Below are 22,978 nucleotides of genomic sequence, written 5' to 3'. Positions count from 1 at the left end.
ATTTTCAGAAATTTTGAAACCTGAACAAGATGCATTTAACATGTACAAGCAATCTGAATGATGAACCAACAGCTTTAGTTTTTTTCGTCAACGGAAAAAAGGTTAGTTCATTTTTTCTGACTTAAAAATACTAGTAAGGTCCATAGAAAGGATCAATTCTTCAAAATACATCATATAAATCAAGGCAATTTCTGTAAAAAAAAAAATAAATAAAAAATTGCTTGCTATCGATTTTTTACGCTTTTGGGTAAACCAAATATAGATATCATTTCTTCCTAACATAAAATATTTTTTTTTTTGAATGTGGTCATTTTTTTCAGAACAATTTTCACAAATTTTGTGCAGATTCAATGCTTTTTCAATATTTCAAAATCGCTCTTTAACCTCTTGGTTGATATGTCTCCTCTTCAAAGTTTTTTATTATTATGCTTAAATTATTGCACTTTTAGTTTAATTCGAAACCGAGAAAGAAAGAAAAAGGAATGAGAAGAATAAAAAAGAGAGAGAGATACCCCTCCTTAAACATTTTCGCGCGGTCGTAGACTTTTATTAATTCAATTTTCTTTAACTTGCGGTGAAAGTTAAAGGGGAGGGGTATTTAAGGTCAGACGATACATTTCCCAAATTTCTATTGTGTATATCTTCATAATGTATGAAAAATATGCCAAATTGTAATCACTTTCTGATTTCTGAACCTGTTTCTAAATGTTTTTAAAAATTTAAAACTCAAAAAATGTGATTTTGGCAAACTAATTTTCCCCCTGAAGGATTATATAAGAAATGCCATCATCTGGTATCTCGCACAAGTACTTGCTAAGGTACCTCAATTTTTTGTGAGTAAACATATTAAAGTAGTATTTGTTCAATGACAAAGTCTAGGAAAAATAATATTTTATTGAGGAACGCCTCGTTTGTCCTCAAGTCTTTATTTTACTTGCTGATTTTACTCTTTTTCAAAGATAAATCATTGAATAAAAAATACTACTTTGTGTGTAATAGGATAGCTTCAAGTATCTAAATTTACAATGCAAAATTAATCTGTAACATGATTTGTCCTTTCCCCCTTTTTATAATCCTATGTTTTATTATAGAAACCGTTTTACTTTCAACAATTTATACTCATCACAATTATTTCATGCGATAAATAACGAATATTTTCTTAAGTGTTATCTAGAAAAATATTTATGAGACAATGATTTGTGATCAAATAAACCGCGCGTTTTTAAGGATATATTCAATCTAAGTCTTATATTCTTGATCTAAAATGTTTTGTGTAACGGAAACGGATAGATAGTACCACCGTATCCCATCATGCCTGTGATAGTGGCCCTATCGATCAAAATATTGTAAAGTATATTGAATTAGCTTATACTTTTAATAAGATTAGGCTAATATTCATTTTAAATTATTGAGTATTTAAAAATTGTTTTTTTTTATTAAAAAAATACATAAAGGACAAGCATTTCACTTTTCCCTTACATTCCTGTTTGAATAAGATATCTTGTATGATTACATATTGCCTTTCTGCATCATAAGCAATACAAATTAACGCAAAACTAATCTGTATGAAACAGAAATAGAGGAACGATTTAAGTATTTCATCTGAAGGACTTTATTTCACTTTACAGAAACTATTTCATGTTTCCTTCGGAAAAAATATTTAGTGTTTTCCATATACATAGCAAACACATGGACTTTGCCATTATTCAAACTTAGGGATGCCCGTTTTGTTTACGCGTTTCCCATTTACGTAATGCAAAAATTGAACTCGGCTATTATATTCCTTATGAGCAGGGGTATCATAATGTGTCAGCTCAGTGCTTAGTACTGAAAGTTTGCATTTGAAAATACGTGCCCCAAAGGAAGATATGAATCGAACAGAACCGTAAATTTACGCAATCCACCCAAGATTGCACTGTGGAAGACACTACTAGTTTGTTCTGTCGTTAGAAAGCTTTTTCCACGTTTTTCCTTTTTGAGAAAGAATTATCAGTTTTGCCAAAAGAATTTTTTGTAAAATATTAATTTTACAAATTGCAACAGAGACAAAAGAAATAATTTTTATATATACTATCTTTTATCAACCACAGGGACACCAAGTGTTTTCCTACATTCTTTTCAGGGCTTCTGTTAAATGACAAAGACTATTTAAGCTTTTTTTTTTTAATTCAAAGATAGCAGATGAAAAAAGTAATGCATGACTTGCATTTAATGTGGATATTGCGACGTGATAAACATTTTGCACTGTTCTAACTATTATCTACCCACCTAAAAGTAGCTTTTTAAAGGATCGGCTATCAATGTTTCTACCGTATAGTTTTCAAATGAAACATATCCTTCAAAAGTTAAGAACAAATACATACATGTTATCCAATGAAAAGAAATCCTTACAAAGAAACCCGCAGAATTTATGAGTAAGCCCTTATTTGATAGTTCATCAGATTATTTGTAATTTTTTTCAAAAATCATAGACAATGATAAAAAAAAATTGGCCGATTACTACAAAGAAATGAAAAACTATTTAGACTTTAAATATTCTGTTGTCTGTCCTTTGGATGAAACCGGAATACCGAAATCCAGTTTGAGAGCTAGGATGAAATCTTTAGACGGTCTTGTCATTCCATTATAGCGTGAGAGTGTTGACCATTGGAAATTAAGTCAGGGTCTCACATTGTCAACAGGATAGAGTGCCCTTGAATTGACAGAAATGTACCGACCACAGGTGACCATGTCACATCACTCGAATTTTATTGCACTTAACAGGGTTAATATCATGGGGTAGCACATTAAACAGGGTGTTGTTCTTTGGTTATCTTAGAAAAATATGGGCCTTGCTATTGAATATCTCTTTTAAAAAATATGGATGATACTGACATGTTACAATGATAATTTTATTTAAGAAATCAATTTTTTGACGTGAACAAACAGCAAGCACTACAGAGTCATCTTGGTTAAAACATATTTCATAGATAGGTACAAGTTACCATAAAATGACAAAAACCCTTTTTCTACCCTTTAGTATGAAATATCTAAGGGTAAAAACGAATGTTTATCTTAAATCTAAACTTGTGCCTAATTTTCACAAAAAATTGTTATATTTTTGGATTAAAAAATTATCCTTTCTCTTTATTTTTCCATTCATACATGCTTTAAAAAATAAAAGCCAACATAAAGCAAACACTAAAAAATCATCTTCAATGAAAATATTTGCAAATTGTTGTACATGTTGCAGGTTTCAATTGAAAATCCGGATCCCAAAGTGACGCTGATACAATATCTTAGACGAAACTGTATCCATGGAAGTAAAAACATTGAAATTCACATGTACAGCATAAGACGAAAATAGTTCCCTTTTTTCTCGTAAGAATATTTAATAGTATGTTTTGCAAAATCATTGAATCTAAACAGTATGTATGAGAAATGAATCATAAATGTACAAAACAAGATATCTATTTTGCATATGAATTGAATTTAAACATTAAGGAATATTTGTACATTAGTTATTGTCTACATTACTTTTCATACTACCGTATTTGAATCATTTGAATCGTACAAACCTGACAGGTCATTGAACATTTGTTCATAAACATGGTAATATGTCAGTTTGACAGGTCGACATGTTCACAGGTCGACAGGTTGACATCATTGTTGATAAACATGCTACTATGTCAGGTCGACAGGTTAACAGGTTAACATCACTATTACTGTGAAGTTCGAAGTCATTAAAGTACATTTGTTCATAAACGTGCTTTTATATCTGGTCGACGGGTTGACATCATTATCAATATGGAGTGTGAAGTCATAAAAATATACCGGTATTTGTTAATAAACATTTGTATTCCGAAGTCATAAAAGAACATTTGTTCAAAAGCAGCTACAATGTATGGTTGACAGGTCTGTCTACCTGTCGACCTGTTTAATTGTCAACTTGTCGAACTTTCTAGCTAAAAAAAAGTCTGTGTTGTTATTTTACATGTCTTCATGGGATTTGTGGCGTCGCTAGTCTAGTGGTTAAGGTGCCGGACTCCAAACCGAAGGGTTGTGAGTTCACTTTACACGAATTTCCTCACTCCACCCAAGTGTAAAAGGGGTACCTGGCTATAGACAGTGAACGATATTGTCAGAATGTTAGTGTTCTAGCGTCTTAACGGTAGCTTGCACTGAGAAAGATTCTAGATTGTTATGGTCTGCTGGGGTAATAATGTACAATGTATTGTTAAGCGCTTTGAGTAGCATTTATGCTAGAAAGGCGCTATATAAAAACAATCATTATTATTATTTATTAATATTAATTTAGTGTAATAATACTAAAATATTTAATCAAAATGTTTGTGAATCTTCATTAAAAAGTAATTAGCATTTATTGTTTTGTACATATATTTATGTTAGAATACAATTGATATAATCATATGATTATTTATTATCTTTCAAAAATATTAAATTAACAAAACCGATTTACCACAGATTATGTGGATGGAACTATTTTCGTCTAATTTTCTACTTGACCTGATAATTTGTTTTACCTAAAAAAATTCTGATTATACACACAAGTACTCTGAAGTGGACATAAAAATGCTTGAGTTTCTGATTGAAAATATCTATGGTGTATTTGGAGACCAGATCTTCCAACAATGTATTGGAATCCCAATGGGTACCAATTATGCCCCATTGTTTATGTTAGCAGACCTCTTTTGTATTCATATTCATTTGTCCAAAACCTTGTACATGAAAAGAAGAAAACACTTGCTGTGGCCTTCAACTCGACATTTAGATATATCGACGACGCACTGTCAATGGTTATTTACATTTTATGTCGATGCGATATGTGCCGGTGGGCTTGACGTAAAAGATACCCCAAAGTCCGAAACATTTATTTCATATCTAAATATTTTACTTGAAAAAAGTTAATGGTAATCTAACACCCAAGCTCTATGATAAACGTGATGACTTTAAATTTTCAATCGTCAACTTCCCTTTCTTATGCAGCAATATACATTCATCACCTGCATACGGGGTTTATATCTCTCAGTTGAATCGATACGCAAGAGCATGTTTTACGTATGAACACTTTCTAAAATGAGGTAAATTACTGACAAACAAGTTGATAAAACAAGAATATCAACTGTATTGTTTAGAGTCATCATTTTTGTAAGTTCTATGGTCGATACAATGACCTTGTCGGCCAATACAATTTATCATGGAGTCAAATGCTGACTTACGTTTTTCATACTTATTGTTAGTCTATTATTTACATACTGAATTGTCAACGGATTTTTCCGTTATTTTCTTGATTATGATAAGGAGCACACAGCAGGTGTAACCGATAAATGTGAAATGTTAATTATGTTTTCACGAGGGATGTTCAATCCTCAATGGCACCTGATCCCATCCCTGATGTTTTGGAGGTCCGTGTTTGCCCTGCTCCTTTTTTAAATCTGTTTTATTAACTTTAGAGCTTGAATAATGTTCGTTACCTCCATATACTTGTATATTTCATCAAAAGCATTACACATCTATTGACTGTGTTCGAGGGCAACATATGTTTTGTCTGACCCAATATCCAAACTGTATTAAAAACGTTTGGTTTGACGGTATACAAAACACATTTTCTCGAAAACACAGCCAATAAATGTTTTGTTATACCTTTTTACATTTTATTTTGACAAATCTTAATTTAAATTTTGTTCATCTGCACTATAATTTCTGTTGAACTCCAGTAAGATATAGTTGACTCCACCCACTCTGTGAGGTAAATGGTTCAATATCTGATCGACAGGTCCTACATCTCACTCTGCAGGCAAACATCGTTTTATTTTTGTCCGCTCAGTAAAATATCGTAAATGTTAGATAGGTTAAGCCAAGGATGTCCAGTTTTGTAATATGCATGCATATGATGCCTGCAAACGGTCTCTTAAGCTGTTTACAAATAAAATAGTTTAATACAGAAAAAGAACAGATTCCTGGATCTAAAAACACAAAACTTCGTTCTTTGTATATACAGAGGACAGGCGCGGATCTCAGAATTTTTTCCAAAGGGAATCGGGGTCCATCCCAATCAAAAATACCAAACCAGAAATTCTTCGATAAACAAAAAAAAAAAACCCTATGGTTTGTGTATGCGTCACCCTTTGTGCAAAAAAAATGTGACCTTAGAAAGTGCGTTGAGCTGTACTTCGCAGGGTTTACTCCTTTTGCTAAGGACCTTCATAAATGAGCCAGAATTAATCGGGTAATGGAGGGATACGACTTCAGATAGGCATTTTTCTTAATTTCGTTTTTAAAGTCTTTTATTTCTTCTGGTCTCATAAAGTTGTTGAAAATGTAAAAAAAAAAAAAGAAAGAAAAGGATTTCAGATTGATATGATATCTATGTACATGTATATATACATTTAAGAGCAGAAAGCAAGCTAAAAACATTAATGCACACACAAAAAAATGTGCCCTTGACCTTTGACCTAGTATATTTGACCGGAACAAAGGAGGCGTGCAGTCAGGGAGCATGTGGGGCGTGTACAGTCATGTTATCTTATTACAACCACCACCAGAAGAAAATTATGTATCCTTTGTATAGAATAAATAATTGTTTTAACAGATAATGGAGCAATCTAGCATATGTCGTGTATAATTATTCACTACTCCGGAAAACGGAGTTTATTTTAACGTTACCTTTTATTTTTCACAATACAATTACATGTACTATATGTGATTACATGTGACATGAATGGGAAAACATTAAAATGCTTATGTCTGATGACTTGCTTTTTTGTATACCTACCTTAATTACAATAAAGCCATTACTCTGGGAACGCCTGTTTGACCTTGATTTGCTCCCTACACGGGATGTCTGTGACTACAGTGGAGGGAGTCGGCAGCACTAGGAATGGTCTTCATCCGATCCAGGTATGCTGGAAGCAAACATTTTATTTAACAGACTGACCTTTCTACATCTTCAAGTACTTTTGAGCTTAAATACTCTTTGTTTTCTCCACATATTTCATTACACTTCTTATGCTGTAGATCACCATATATTCGCGAAACCCTTATTTTCGCGAGACAGCTATCTCATAAATGAGAGAGACATTTTTTTTTTGCAAGCTGTTGTGATTATTGTATCTTATTCTTACCAATACACGAGACTAAAATTTTCGCGAACAGACTCTGTTATACAGACTATTTCGCGTTATTAAGCAAATATAAAAGTTCTCCCAAATAAAAAGTGATTTAGAGTATAAATTGTGACAATTAATATTCAAATACAATTATTACAATCTTCAATTATTGCAATATTCTATATCATTTTATCACCTTCAACATTATACTAGTATGTAAACATTATCCACATACTACTGTAATAGCTTTCATAATTAATTGAATCATATACTTACTAGTATATCTCATGTTTTAAAGGTGTCCCTTCTGTTCCTGATTTACATTGTTTAATCAGTTTGCTTTTGAGATTGAATGCATTATATCATGTATATATTCATTTTCATTATATTTCATTATAAATATCTAAAAGTCTGGATCAAACTTGATCTACATACAACTGTACAGCTTACACTATCTGTAACACGTTGCCAAACCTTATGACTGTCAATTTGTCATAGTAACAAAGAAGTTTTAGAATTAACGCGTAATAAAGACACATTATGTACATATCATTGTACAATAATATTTAAAATGGAACGGAATCACTGTCCAAACGTTGTGCACTACTATACCTGAGAAAGAGATGTTACTTATTACTTCTCTCCAAATTCAATTCTTTTGCAGCATTATTCTTTTTTTTTCTTTTTCTTTTTCTTTTTTTTTGCAATCACATTTTCCTATCGTTTTACCATTTCATCAAGGGGTTTCAAAATTTTCTTTTAGAGAAATATGATGGAGAACCATGGAATACAGTGTGGTTTTTGTACCCCCGGCATGGTGATGACTATGTATACCTTGTTCAGGAACAACCCCGAGCCAAGTCAAGAGGACATGGAAAGAGCCCTAGAGGGTACTGTCCCATTACAGTAACATAAACTGGAATTACTCTCATCTCTTTGCCTTAATTTCTAAATGTGTGGTGCATTCACAAATACCTTTCAAAGCAATATGAGCTGCAACTTTGATGCAAAATTGTAAATAACTATTTCAATGACAGAAAAAAGAATGTATATAAACTTTTTTTGTTCAAATTTGCGACATAAGAACTATTTATAAGCTTTGATTAAATCAAAATTACATCATTGTCGTCCTGTACAATAATAATTTCTCATACAATACTGTATATTCGATTGTATAGAAGTCTTTCTCCTGAAACAATTTTATGATTTATTTTATTGTTAAGTTAAAAACAAATTTATCATAATAACACATGTACATTTCAACAACAAAAAATAAAAAAAATGTTTTCAAAAATGCAGCTTATATTGCTGTATTTTGTGTTTATCTAGGCAATCTCTGTCGCTGCACTGGATATCGCCCAATTTTGGAGGCGTTCAAAAAGGTGACATTAAATAAAGATACTATAAAATAATTTTGCAAATACAATGTAATGCAATAATTCTTGTCTTCAAACATTTTCACATACAATGCACTCAGTATATGTTTTTTTAAATATAAATACATTAAGTTTTTAATATCCGGGGCTTAACATTCCAGAGTTGTCCTTGTGGACTTGGTCTTTGCCAGCAAAGTGCAGAGGAAAAGAAAGAAATTGCAGATAAAAAGGTATTTCAAATAAAAACAAAAAAAGAATCTTAGCTTCAACTGCTTTCATTGTCTGTAAGGATTCTTTTTGCGTTTGTTTGTTTGTGAAGGGTTTGTTTGTTCGTTGGTTGCAATTTATCTTATTTTTCTGCAGTTCAAAATTCTAAAAACTACTGATGAAACCAATGTTTTTCCTTCTTTGAAAATGAAATTATATGTACGATATTCAATCGTTGTTATGAAAAATGTACATTTATTATGTAACCTTGTTTTTTTCCTTAAATGATACATGAAATTTCTCTTATTTATATTTCAAGGCAGGTGAAAAACCCTCCCCTGACAAGTATGACAAGACACAAGACGTTATCTTTCCAAGCGAGTTACAAGTACGTATCTGTTTTATATCAGGCAATACATGTATGTATTTGTAATTTAAATTCATTTACTTTTAAAAAGTTCACTTTAATATGAACATAAAAATCTTTACACAAACTGAATCCCGGAGTAATAATGTATAGCATAAACCTTGTGTTTGCAAAATCACACGCTTTTGATGAAAGTGAACAATTATAAAAAAAAAAGAAGCCTTTCCCAAGTCGTAAGGTTATTATATGAAAATCCACTTATTTTACTGTCTTGTTCAGAAATCTTTAGAATACAGTCAAAGGGACGTTATGTTTGTCGGCGGTGGTTACAAATGGCTAAGACCTGTATCATTAATTAAACTGTTGGAGCTGAGGGCCAAATTTCCGAACTCAACAATTATCATGGGATCACAGACATCAGTAGGTTGGTTATCCAGTTTTTTAATTCTCTTAAGCAGTCCTTTTCTTTTTCGTAATGTCGCAGTGTTCAGAGCGTCTGCTCTTTTTTTTAACAAAAAGAGACATTTTAAGTAAAACAATAAAATTTTACTCGCATTCTCTCACACATTCATACTTCCCTTTATAGAACATATTGTTATCTTAATTTCAATTATGCAGCACTTTTCTATTTCCAGAAATAAAATTAAATCAAAATACGTCAACTCTGAAATTTTTTTCATAAAAAAATGAAGATTTTTGCAACTCTAAAACATATAATTTGAGAGAAATTATTTTGTGTTACTCTAAGTTAGTTATTTTGTTGTAAGCTACTAGCGATAAAAAGTCGACAGATCTTTTGAATATATCCTGCAAAATTATGCCATCAATTTCTTTGTTGAGTAATTTGTCTTTTCCTTTAAGGGTCGAAAATTCGAAATAATACTTTACCATCACCGGAAATTATCTGCTGTACCCAGGTCTTGGAGCTGAGGAGAATTGTGGAGGAAAAGAATGGTATAACTGTGGGATCCGCCGTTACATTTGCACAACTGGAGGAATATCTAAGAGGGAATCTTAAGGAAACGAAAGGTATCAAAATATTTTGAAAATAAAAATTTATGGCAATATATATTTATGCTTAAAAATATGAATCAGATATAATCCATCAAAAACAAAAGAATTACTTGTATATATTTTATATTAATAATAAATCCGTTTTTCAATGTAATGTAGACAATTTTAAAAAGAAGGTTTAATTGAGAGCTAAGTACTTTAAAAGGGATGTTTTAAAAATATAATTTTGGTGTGACCAAATACCATGAACCGATATATATCAATAAACTATTTTTAACCTCATTTAGGCAGAGATTGTAACGTTGCCTCAGCATTGTTAGAGGGACTGCGGTGGATAGGAGCGGATCAGCAGAGAAATGTGGCGGTAAACTTTAATATAATTCATTATTCATATTTTTGATACTAAAAGGCAAATAAACTATATGCCCTACTGTTGTTCAAAAAATGCATTAGAAGAAAAAAAGTTCTCACCGTAACAACTCAAGAAAATAAATGTCATATGCTTCATTTGGAAGTAAAATGTGAAGAAACGCAACATAAAGGCAAAGTACAGAAGATAGTTTAACATATTTACGGGTGTTATATGCGGCGACATTATAGTTAAATTATTTCAATATTTATTGTAGACACTTGGAGGCCACTTGATGAGTGTAGGACAACACGATTTACAAACCTTCATGCTGACTGTGGGCGCAGAACTTAACTTCATTTCTCCCAAAAGTACGGAATCTTATTATTATATATCAGATTGGGGATGTTTTGTATCGTTTTGTAAAATTTGATTACCACACTCAGTCTGAGAATTTTTATCAAATGATTTCTGAATAAATTGTTAACATTGAAACATATTCAATATATAAATTAATAAGATAAAAAGTCGTTTATTTAATCAATTAGCCAAATCAAAGAGAGTTGCATACGAGAAGTTCATGACAAATGGAGTCCATGCACCTGATCCAAGTGATATTCTAGTCTCTGTTTACATTCCATTGAACAAACAAGTAAGAAGCTTACTATACATTTCATATATACAAAAGAAATCAAACAGATCAACGAGGAAGCACTAAAGCAAAAATACAAAGCAATGGTACATGTAAAACTTAAAATAAAAGGACAAAGTTTAACAAAATACTTCCCAATCTTATTGAAGAACGAGTACATGATGTTCACCAAACAACCATCTCGCCGAGGAATGGACTGGGCTGTAGTTAATTCTGGATTGTATGTGAAGGTGAACGACAAGAAACACATTGAAGCCCTAAGATTCTGTGTGGGAAACATGGAGAACAAACCGTGTATTATAGAAAAAGTATCCACCACTGCAAAAGGGAGGTAATATATAGTTCTTAAATTGCACTCAAGCAGTTACAATCGATTTGACAGTTGTTTTTCTTGAAAACGAATTACGTGTAGGATGGCGTTAAATATGATTTTATACAAATTCCATTGAAGAAAAATTAGATTTATCGATGAAATAATAAATTTTAAAAAGGAACATAATATTTTTTAATCATATGTTTAGGCATTTAACAATAATTATTCCAGATCTTTGGATGAGACGTGGATACCAGATGCAAGTGATGCCATCATTGACCAACTGAAAGGATGTAAAACAGATGCCTTGCAATACAAAATTTCTTTGGCGTGTGGTTTTTTCTACAAACTATATAAACAAATTTTGGAAACAATAAAGGTATTGTAAAGTAGATACAAAAGAATGTTTATTTACAGTATTAAATTTATTTTGTGACAATATACTAAGTATATGGTAAAACTGCAGTAAAATGAATTCGTTAATACAGATTTATTAGAATTTTTTATCACAGGGATGTCAAATCGATCAACATTTAATAATCGATTAGGCTACTTTGATCCTCGTTTTTATTATTGCTTTTACAGCATTTTCGGTTGTAAAAGGTGCACCTTTGTTTCAGTATCCATCAAGCAAGTTTATCAAATCTAGTTGTTAATTTGTTAAATCTTTTGTTTTAATAGACTGTTGGCATAATTAATGCGTGCTTTTTCTGAGGGAATCGTAAAAAAGCAGGACACCTTTAATTTCTGATGGAAATATTATATGTATGAGGGCTGTTCAATAAATAATGTCCTGAACTCTATGACATGTAACACAGATATAATAATTTTTATGGCATTAAGCATGACTTTCTCTGAAGATTGATTCTTTAATGAATTGAAATCAGTGTATGTGATCACTTTTCATCATTGTGAGAAGCTGAAAAACAAGGGCTATTCGAGACATTAAAATGAGCAGTGAAGAATCAGAAAATAGAGTGAAATGAACACTTCATTAAAGTTTGCCGTAAAACTTGCTAAGATTTCCAAAGAAATATTCACTGAATCCAAAGTCTGTTTTATAGACACATGAGCAAGTGGATTTCAATGAATAATTATGATATAATGGACATCAAAAATGGGTACCGTCCTTGGCAACAAGGACTTAAAGCAACCAATGTTCTGTTTGCCAAAATTCAACAAATTATCACTAATGATGTTTGATTGACTTTAAGTCACATAACAAATTTGATAAGCATCATTTAGGGGAAACTTTAAGAAACATTTAACATAAAAAACTTAGTTGTCAATCGTCACCGTATGTTTTGAAAAATGGGTGAAAAAAAGCATGTAAAAATATCACAAAAAAAAAAAAATCCTTAAAATAATCAGAAATTGTAGTTATCCTTGTTTGTCTGAAATTCAAACAGATATTGAAACTTAAATTCATTGCATTAAATCTTCTTGGCTCTTGTTCTTTACAATAAGATGTAAGACAGCAAAACAGAGGACAAAGACGTATTTCAATATTTAAATTTTCTTAAGTCTTGTTCAAATTCTTTTATTTGGGAGGAAAAAGTCAACAGAAAGCAAACCTTTTGCAAAAAAGAAATATTTAAGAGAGTACGGAACATGAATCAGGAATCCACTACATTAAATTTCTTCATCACGGCGTCCAAACACACACTTTCTGAAGAGTAAAGGTCTTTTGGGGATTAAGTATGCAACATTTTCTTCACCCTTTTTTTTGTTTTTTTTCAAGCTTGACAATATAAACAAATTTCAGAAAGATAAAACAAGTATTTGGGAGGCATATTCCAGTATATCAGGGTCATGGCTCTTAATATGAGTTCTAAAACAATCAGAAATTGGATAAAATTTTGCAACAATATTTGATTACTCTTAAGACTAAACCATTGAATTTCGGCTGTATTTAAAAGTGCGCAAAAATTAGAATAAATATTTACGTATTTCGTGACAGGTGTCTTGATAAAACATTTTATCTTTCAGTGTAAATCTAACATTTTAGATATCATGGCACACAGCATCGATAATTTGGTGTCCCCACAAATTTCAATCTACTATTCTAACTCTCTTTAATCCTTTTATTGAATACATCAGAAATGTGTACATTATATATTTTATATATCCACGTATGAAAAGCATAATTTAATAACGAATTTCTGTGAAAATAGAAATCATGGGTTTTCATAATTTTTAATAGATTAATTATTTCAGATACTCTGTTGAGTTCCTCACATTCTTTATATGTTACTAACTTTTTATAAGGATATCAAGAATTTCGGTTTAAAGGATATTAAAATACATGCCCAAGGATTTAGTTCATGCAAACTTTATTATAATAAAACATAACATTTTTCAAAACATGAACTATGAAGTTAATTTGTATCTATCTTCAAAGCCAGAGAATGGAAAAAATAATTTTGGACTGACACCATCCCTTTCCTCTGGAGCACAATACTATGATGTACCAAATCCAGAGGCAAAAGAGATTGTCTGGAAGCCTATACCTCATGCAGCTGGAAAAAGTCTGGCATCTGGGGAAGCAATTTTCATTGACGATATGCCGCAGTACACAAGTAAGCCTGGACAATTCTCCCTCTTTCTTTTAAAGAAAAGATAATGATAGTTGAGAGGACAGTGAATGAGATTAATTTTTCAAGTAGACTTGGAATTTCTTAAATAATTTCATATTACAATACTCAATACTGAATACAAGTATCTTAAGCTTATTACACAACGTAATTTCTGTTTGAAGGTTACATTCTTTATCTCTCTTAACACCTTATCCATATGAGTGAAAAATTATCGAGAATAATAAGAGATTAACTCAGAATACCTTTTCTTTATTCATAAATAGCAAAGATATATCATTTAGCTTTAGTCATTTCAAAATGTGATTTGGGTAAGTTTGGTTTCCGAATATTTTAGACGAGCTATCTATGTGGTTTGTAACCAGTGCCAAGGCCCACGCTAAAATCGTCTCCGTTGACACCTCAGCAGCTTTAGCTGTGCCTGGGGTAGTTGATTATGTTGACAGAAGAGATGTTCCTGGAAGCAACTTATTTGGACCCTTATATCACGATATTCCTTTATTTGCCAATAAAGAGGTATAAAGGTCCAACATTGAAATCATTTTATCTTCACAAAGCACTGTTGGACATTTAAAAACAACATCTGCCCAAATAATACATCTCTTTTTAACATGTTAAAAAAGTTTCAATGAAATGAGAAATGTATACTCAGCCCGCATATTTAATGAAAACATCGATGATATCAGAAAGTTGATAACTGTTTTTATATCAAAAACGTTTTATGGAATTGTGATCGCCACAATAAAGCAATATACAGTATGATTCAGAGAAACTTAATTGACTTTTTTCTTTGTTCGATAGGTTTCTTACCATGGACAACCTATAGGTGGTGTAATAGCAGAAACAAGAGAAATCGCCAGAGCAGCAGCAAAATTGGTGAAAGTGGAATATGAGGATTTACCAACTATATTTACAATCGATGTAAGGATCATTTGCTGATAGGATTTGAAAAAAATAAATACACAAATTAGATAATAAAAACAGAATAACTTTTTTTTATTTTGAAAAGTGGATAATTCATTGTATTGTAGGAGGCCATTGAGAAAAAGAGCATGATTGAATATGTGGCAAATCATACGAATGGTGATGTGGAGAAAGGCTTGAACGAAGCTGAAATGACTTTAGAAGGTGTTATTGAAACTGGGGCACAAGAGCATATGTACTTGGAACCTATTGCAGCACTAGTTGTTCCAAAAATTGAAGACAAAGAAATTGAGGTTTTTATAAACACACAGGAGGCCAAAGGAGTTCAGGTACTATAGTGTACAAAGATACACCACATTTATGATAGTCTATGATGTACCAAAAATGTAATCTTTTTTAAAAAATATATTACGAGTGTTTTTATGTATCATGTATTTGAACTTTGCAGGCAGATGTAGGTCAGTTTTTGGGTATACCGTACAACAGAGTAACTGTGCGAGTGAAAAGAATTGGTAGGCGACATTTAAAATTCAAATTAAAGAACATTTATGTTTTCCTTGTCATATTTTTTCTCTATTTTTATATAAATTGTTTGAGCAGAATTTTTATAAGGAAATATATTTTCCTCTTCATGCTTTTTGAGAACTCGACACTTGTCAAAACAGAGGAACAATATCAGTATATACTATATAACACAATGTATAATAACATGGAGATGGTAATGGTAGAGAGATATATGTTTTCCAGGAGGGTCATTCGGTGGCAAGGCATTGGATACTATCACTGCTAGCGGGACGGCCGCTGTGGCAGCATGGAAGTGAGTACATTTTATCATGTGGTTTTATGTCCGAAATTAGATTTGTGTGTATAAATTACCGAGTAAATACTGTAAATACATAATAAATGACTGGGAGAGAATAATTCAAACAACGAATAAGAACATGCTTTATTGGAAAAAAAAATTTTAAATGCTTAGTAATTAATGTTGTTTTAATCATAATGAGGTCGTTCGACTAGTATTGTAAAAAAAAAAAAAATACAAAATACTTTATATATTAAACAAAATATAAAAGTACATTTAAAACTGAATTGAGTAAGAAAACAACAAAAGATATACAACTTTTAATTTACACAGAGTGAATCGACCAGTTCGTCTGATCTACACTCGGACCCATGACGTCAAAACTACATGTAAAAGGCATCCAACCAAAACCTTCTACAAGGTGATATAAACTCTATCCATGTACATCAGACCAATGTTTTCATGATACATGTAACGATGGTACAGTGACCGCTCTCTCTCTCCCTCTCTCTGTTGACTTGTACATTAATGTTTTTCTTACTTTCCTTTCAGGCTGGCTTTAGTAAGGATGGTAGAGTGACTGCTCTCTCTGTTGACATGTTCATTAATGCAGGTTGGAACAGTCGCACTACAGTAAAGGTAGTACAAAACACCCATGGATTCTATTTTAACTCAATTCTTAAAAAGTTGTGGAGAAAAAGAATAATATTACTATATTGACAACAATGAATGATCTATGTAAGAAATATTATAAGTTGTGGCATGTTTTCGTCATATTTTGTAAAAAAAAAAAAAAAAAATCAGAGAATCCTTTATATTGGTCATATATTTTTTAAAATGTGATTCAAATGCAAAAAAAAGATGTAACTTGCAGTGTAACTTTTGTTTAAGGATAGGTTTTTGGACACATATCTTTTTTATGTACTATAAAGGTCAGGGTCATACCAAGAAGTCAGAGGTCAAATATTGTGACGTCATCATCTGAATCTTTCAGGGTTTTTTTTGCTATTGATTTTTTTTTAAATCGCAAAATATCTGAAACCACTGATTCAATTTTCTTCATTTTTACAAATTTTAATTATATAGATTTTATTGTAAAAAAAATATTCAATGATTTCATTTGATTTGATTTTCTTGTTGAGCATAATTTTTAAATTGTTGTAACCTGTATTTTTGAGCTAAAATATCGTTAAATTGTTTTAATTTTATGTAGGGAAAGGGAATTTTAACATTTGCATTCATATAATTTCACCATTCAGGTAATGGAACTAGGCATGATAGCAATGGAGTCTACATTTGACATTCCTAACTACAGGGGGACTGGGAGAGTTTGCTTGACCAATTTACCATCTAACGGGGCCTTCAGGGGATTTGGGGCGCCTCAGGGAACCTTTATCATACAGAGCATTATGTATGACATCGCTAAAAAAATAGGAATGCCAAATGACAAGGTAAGATGAATGACTTTAAAGAAGATTTATATGGTGACATCTTTTTTTATTCTAGGAATCACTTTCATTGAAATTTCTATCGATATTTTTTTGTTCCACGTGTGAATTAACAAGCTTTTTTTTTTTTTTTACAGTTTAGTAGTGTATTTTTATTCATTTACTGCTCCTTTAATTTCAAGCTAAGGGAAATGAACATATACAAAGAGGGAGACAGGAACATCCATGGAATGGTTCTTAAAGACTTCAATCTGCCCATTTGCTGGGAGGAGTGTAAAAAGCAGATAAAATTTGAAGAAGTCTCAAAAGAAATTGAGGAATTCAATAGGTCATTATTTTAAGTTACTTAAGTGTTTATTTAGCTCGTGTGTTGTTTTGAACATACATGTGTTTTATTGTATAATTTATACAAAGGGATTGGCTACAAGTTCTTGCAACTTAAAAAAACCTTTCCCTGTAATATATACAATAATTATAATTAATGATTGCCAAAATAACAATTGAAGGTGTAAAATTATACATATACATGATAAATAGAAAATATTTCAAGTTAAGATACTTACTAAGGATTCAGAGTTCTTACAATGTGTAAATCTATAATGTTACATGCAAATGATTACAATGACAACAGTATTTTGGAAAGAAAAATATATGACAATAATAATAATAAATAATACACATGATCATAAGTAAAATTCTCACATCATAAACAATCAAAGTTGTACAGATATGATTAAATGACAAAGAAACAGAAGAAGAAAAGGGGATCAAAATCTACCGCGTGTGTTGTAAGACTGGTAACATAATAATCTTGTTCAATTTTACAATGTATCAAAATTGCTGAATCTTATAATTATTGTGCTTTTGTTCATAATTTAACCTTTATGATATTTTCAGTAAAAACCAGTACAGGAAAAGAGGTCTTGCCATGTCTTCCGCTGTCATGAGCATTGGCTACCCAATGTTGTTCATATGCCAGGTATTCAAATTATATTTTTATTTCCTTAAATAAGTTCACATAAGAATGTAGAAGGATATGGAGATAACGAACAGTATTCAATCTCAAATTCCATAAAACAATACGAAATAAGAGCAGAGCGAACACGGACCCCCGAAACATTAGAGGTGGGATCAGGTGCCATATCAAAATAACATGTATTCATTGAATTGTTTGTGTGATATAAAGTGTAATTAATTTTGAAAATTTAATTCAAAGGCTGGGGCTTTTGTTAATATTTACACTGACGGATCTGTTTTGGTTTCACATGGAGGAATAGAACTCGGACAGGGTCTCTTCACCAAGATGATTCAGGTAGCTCAGAAAAAGTTTCAAATATATTTAAAACTAGAGCCGAGCTCGTTGCAAAGCAACGAGTAGGTCTTCCGTCCTGTTTGACCGGAAGTAATTTTTATTAAAAAAAAAAAAAGATATTGAAGTTCAAAAATGGGTTATTATATTTTGTTAAGTAAAAAAATTAAGCCATTCTTTGTACTTCCGGATTTGAAAGTGACGACGACTTTAATATTTAAGCTTCTAGTGAGACATGTTACCCAAAAACCTGTCAAAAACGGCAAAATATGTTTTCTGAAACTTCCGAAGTGATTGGCTGGACCCATTATAAAGCTTGACATTTTGAACAACTGTGCTTCTTTGGCATAACAAATTCAAATTTTTGATATTTTTTGGCCCCTCTCCTTAATTTATCATGTTCAACATATCAGAAAGATCTTCTAATTCTGCATAAATTATGTATATATTTTAACAAATTTTTTACTTGTAGATAAAAAGAAAAATTGAGTAATTTTTGGTCTTTTAAGCTTTCTAATTTTTTTAGCGCCATTTTGAATACAGAAATGTTATTTACATTTCCTTCTAACTAGTATCTAAAATAAGTAAAAGGCTTCAGCCGTCTCTGCTTTTTGGAAACGAAAGTTAATATATACACTCAAACCGGAAGTGGCTTTTTGTTTTGGTTTATATAACATGGAGGAAAAATTTGAGCGAAATCCGTTGAGAAATGAGGGTCTGACCAAGATGATTCAGGTAGCTCAGAAAAAAAATCAAAATGTCTTTAAAACACAAATACATTTAGGGGGTTATTTCTAAAGCATTATTACATGTATTTTCGTAAGGTGGCTGCAACTGTCCTAGAAATTCCGGTAGAGAAGGTTTACATTAGTGAGACCAACACTGTGACTGTCCCCAATACTACAGAGACGGGAGGAAGCTTTGTGACTGACCTCAACGGGGGAGCTGTAATGGCAAGCACATGTTCTATATTCTAAACTTATATAAACAGAACAATATCCCCTTAACTTTTAGAAGTTAATTCATTATATGATTATTATATTGTCTCTCTTTCCCTTCTGTGAATCATTCATTGTTCAAGAACGGTTTTTTTGGGAATAGCTATGTATGAAGGTTTTTCTTATGTAATAATAGCAAGACTAATTCTTTTATCTTTTATGAAGAATGCATGCCAGATCTTAAAGGACAGACTGCAGCCATTGAGAGACGCCATGCCCGAAGCATCATGGGAACAACTGGTACGTTTTACGTAGATCACGTCATCAAATGAAACAGGTTGTGATAGTCAATATTTATATGTATATCTTATTTTTATTCCAGATACAAGCTGCATATTTCAGCAGAATAAGTCTGTCTGCTACTGGATTCTACAAGTGAGTTGGTCAAAAAAATACTAGAACCTTCATAATATTAATTAATGATTTAATTATACATGCTGGTCACTTTACATATATCTCATCTATATCCCTTGAAAGCCACAGACTCAGCATTTAAGAATCTTGAGTCACTCTTAAAATGGTGAGTTGTTTTCATATCAGGTCTCGTGAGAAAGGATATGACTTCAAAAAGCAAGGAGAAGGAGAATACTGCAATTATAATTCCTATGGGGCTGCATGCACCGTGGTGGAGATAGACTGCTTAACAGGGGAGCATCAGGTCCATACCAATTATTCATTTTTTTTTCATTCTATCAATATAAACAATTTTTAAATGTTCCTTCGACAATGTCTTAAACTTAATTTGGCTCAAGGAATATTTATCATGTTAATAAAGTTATGTTATCATAAGCACCAATACTTAATGAAATTTATCTCGATTTCTATTTTAAAATTCTAAAAAAATATTTTGGGTGAATTTAAAGACAAAAATTACATGTAATCCTGTTTATTACAACTGCTAGATACTACGTGCTGACATTGTATTTGATGTTGGCAAGAGTCTTAATCCCGCTATTGACGTCGGACAAATCGAAGGGGGATATGTACAGGTAATGAACCTCTATTTAATTACTTTCAGTAATTTGATTATGTGATTTCTGATCCTCAATGATTATTTCTTTGATTTTTTTAAATATGAATATGTATGAAATTTAATATTTTTTCTAAACCAGGGCACTGGTTTAATGACATTGGAAAAAGTAGTGTTTGATAAGGATTCTGGAGAAGTGACATCATATGGTCCCGGTAATTACAAGGTACCAGGCATCAGAAACATTCCAAAGGAGTTCAATGTTACTCTCCTGAAAGAAGCCAAGGGTGAAAACAGACCGCTGTATTCATCAAAGGTAATAAATATCTGTACTTCTATGTGAAATGTTTTAAAAATCATCAAGGAAATTACACCCAGCCCTCCAAAAAAAAAAAAAAAATGGAAAACCGTTGAGCATTCTTTTTTTAAAAAAGTAAAGTAAACTTTCTTGCTTGAATGCCTTTTTGATGACAATTCAATAAAAATTTCCAAAAGAGAAAATTCTCTTTTATATTTATAATTAAACAAGTCATGATACCTCTCTCTCCAAATTTATGATAAATACGGATGAGCATTCTGAAATTAAACTTTTTGTTGAAATTTTGTTCTACATTTTTTTACGTAATTTATAACAATCTTGAAAACATCTTGCAGTAAATATTGATTGGTCTGTTTTATAGCCTACCTCGTGTAGATGACCATCAAGTGTACAACAAAAGTTTCCTAAAATCCAATGTTTGTTTTTCCTCCTAAGGGTATTGGAGAGCCCCCTCTGTTGTTAGCGGCGGGTGTGCACCTGGCCCTCAGGGAAGCTGTGAATGCTGCACGTAAAGAACAAGGTCATAATGAAAATTATAGACTGGAATGTCCAGCCACACCCGAAAAAATCCTAATGGGTTGTGATGGACCTATTAAGAAAAAGGTTTGTACAGTGAAAACCATGTTTTCCAATACTGTAAATCACTTTTTTAAATTGAATTAATTCATTTTACCTGTAATAACACGGGATCATAGTGTGTTGTCCTTGTTTGCGTAATTCTAACAGTTTTGTATTGTTTTAAGTTTTTTAAAATCTATCAATGTTCGTTATTTTCACCCTTTTCGTTGCATAGAAATGTTCTCTGAGAATAAAACCCCATGTTTCTAGGAAATATAGCAACTTTTATCATAGCGTTATAAATGAATACATATGGGCTTTAAGGGTGCCTTATGTCCGATTTACCAGGCATCATTAGTGTTATTATATCTGTCATATTTACATCGTTTTAAAAAAACTTCATAATTTTTTGTTTAATCATTTTAACAGACGCAAGATATATTTCTGTAATTTAAGATTCTTTTTTTTCAATTGATAAAATGCAATGTTTTTCATTTCAGGTGAATACCATCGAAGAAAACAATCAGAATATCTTAATTTGAAGATCTGATTGCAGATTATAGGGATACGGGTTAAATTAGAATAAGTAGATATTGTTTAATCTTGTGCTTCCATTTTAGAACCTGTGCAATTTTTTAAAAAACTATTTTTGTATGTTACAAATGAAACTTAATTTTATTTTATCTTAAATGTACTTAAATGCTATTCGTGAATTTCACTGTTATATAAATAATTTTGCACTCGTAACCTTTTTTATATGTTGACATTTTGAAAACAATCAGAATATCATATTTTGAAGATCTGATGACAATTTTAGGGAGGCGGGTTAATTTTAGTATAAGTAGATCTTATATAATCTGGTGCTTTTATTTTAGAACTTGTGCAATTATGTTTTAAAACTATTTTGGTGTGTGACAAATGAAACATATTTATTTTATCTTGAATGTACCAATCTAGTAGTGTCATGTTTATGAAAAACAGTAGTAATCTTTTATCTTTTGATTGTCAATGCGTTGTATCATATAAAACGTTAATTTTTTAGAGAAACTTTATATAACTGCATGTCTTAAAAGCTTTGAATTATCAATGCCAGTTTCATTTTTCATGCACTTACCAATTATTTTTTATTATTCATGTTATTTTATATGTTTTTAATGATTTTGGATTTGAGAAATAATATATTTATTATATATAATATATACATTTTGATATTTTAGAACATGTTTCTTAACTGTAAACTCTGTGATTTTTTTTTGATTTTGAATAACAGTTTTTGTAGATATATTTTCTTTTTTTACCATTCAGTGCTATTGATAGCCATAATGATTACAGTGTGCAATATTGCAATGGTCATGAGAACAAATTTCCGGCAAGAAATATCAGACTTCATACCTACAGAAGAATGAACAAGTATGCATTTATCAGCATGAAAAAAATTATGTAGAGGATCAAAGAGGAATTAGTTTCAAACACATTTACCACAAAAAGATACATCATTGATAAAATAACATATTCTTTTGACACCATGAATTGTTATGAATTTAAAAATGGGTGTATTTTGTCGTGATATTAAATATAAAAATCTTAGAGCTTTGCAAATTGTATTTTGTTTGTTAGTTTTGATTTTTTTTATTTGAAAATTGTCATTAACTATGCATTAAAACGTTTT

General features: G+C 31.2%; 1 protein-coding gene across 1 annotated transcript in view; it reads left to right on the top strand.

Moving 5' to 3' along the window:
- Window positions 1-22,978, top strand: part of LOC134255268 (xanthine dehydrogenase/oxidase-like) — a 41,756-nt gene continuing 18,778 nt past the window's right edge. The window contains exons 1-35 of the mRNA XM_062737782.1: window positions 1-101; window positions 3,233-3,290; window positions 6,460-6,556; window positions 6,792-6,900; window positions 7,873-7,999; window positions 8,439-8,491; window positions 8,647-8,715; window positions 9,012-9,080; window positions 9,339-9,483; window positions 9,921-10,088; window positions 10,361-10,437; window positions 10,700-10,793; window positions 10,971-11,074; window positions 11,224-11,405; window positions 11,619-11,766; window positions 13,789-13,966; window positions 14,319-14,497; window positions 14,783-14,902; window positions 15,013-15,234; window positions 15,354-15,417; window positions 15,653-15,722; window positions 16,041-16,128; window positions 16,260-16,346; window positions 16,967-17,158; window positions 17,338-17,483; window positions 18,053-18,134; window positions 18,372-18,467; window positions 19,289-19,417; window positions 19,628-19,702; window positions 19,785-19,837; window positions 20,003-20,120; window positions 20,365-20,451; window positions 20,575-20,748; window positions 21,187-21,354; window positions 21,810-21,839. Coding sequence (XP_062593766.1) covers window positions 30-101; window positions 3,233-3,290; window positions 6,460-6,556; window positions 6,792-6,900; window positions 7,873-7,999; window positions 8,439-8,491; window positions 8,647-8,715; window positions 9,012-9,080; window positions 9,339-9,483; window positions 9,921-10,088; window positions 10,361-10,437; window positions 10,700-10,793; window positions 10,971-11,074; window positions 11,224-11,405; window positions 11,619-11,766; window positions 13,789-13,966; window positions 14,319-14,497; window positions 14,783-14,902; window positions 15,013-15,234; window positions 15,354-15,417; window positions 15,653-15,722; window positions 16,041-16,128; window positions 16,260-16,346; window positions 16,967-17,158; window positions 17,338-17,483; window positions 18,053-18,134; window positions 18,372-18,467; window positions 19,289-19,417; window positions 19,628-19,702; window positions 19,785-19,837; window positions 20,003-20,120; window positions 20,365-20,451; window positions 20,575-20,748; window positions 21,187-21,354; window positions 21,810-21,839 — 3,930 coding nt within the window. The 5' untranslated portion in view covers window positions 1-29. The remainder of the gene's footprint in view (window positions 102-3,232; window positions 3,291-6,459; window positions 6,557-6,791; window positions 6,901-7,872; window positions 8,000-8,438; window positions 8,492-8,646; window positions 8,716-9,011; window positions 9,081-9,338; window positions 9,484-9,920; window positions 10,089-10,360; window positions 10,438-10,699; window positions 10,794-10,970; window positions 11,075-11,223; window positions 11,406-11,618; window positions 11,767-13,788; window positions 13,967-14,318; window positions 14,498-14,782; window positions 14,903-15,012; window positions 15,235-15,353; window positions 15,418-15,652; window positions 15,723-16,040; window positions 16,129-16,259; window positions 16,347-16,966; window positions 17,159-17,337; window positions 17,484-18,052; window positions 18,135-18,371; window positions 18,468-19,288; window positions 19,418-19,627; window positions 19,703-19,784; window positions 19,838-20,002; window positions 20,121-20,364; window positions 20,452-20,574; window positions 20,749-21,186; window positions 21,355-21,809; window positions 21,840-22,978) is intronic.

The sequence above is a fragment of the Saccostrea cucullata genome, unplaced genomic scaffold, assembly GCF_032062105.1.
Source record: "Saccostrea cucullata isolate Sc308-1 unplaced genomic scaffold, CSIRO_AGI_Scuc_v1 ctg127, whole genome shotgun sequence".
In the NCBI taxonomy this organism is placed as follows: Eukaryota; Metazoa; Mollusca; class Bivalvia; order Ostreida; family Ostreidae; genus Saccostrea; species Saccostrea cuccullata.
Note: the sequence above shows the minus strand (reverse complement) of the source record. Positions and strands in the feature narration are given on the sequence as shown.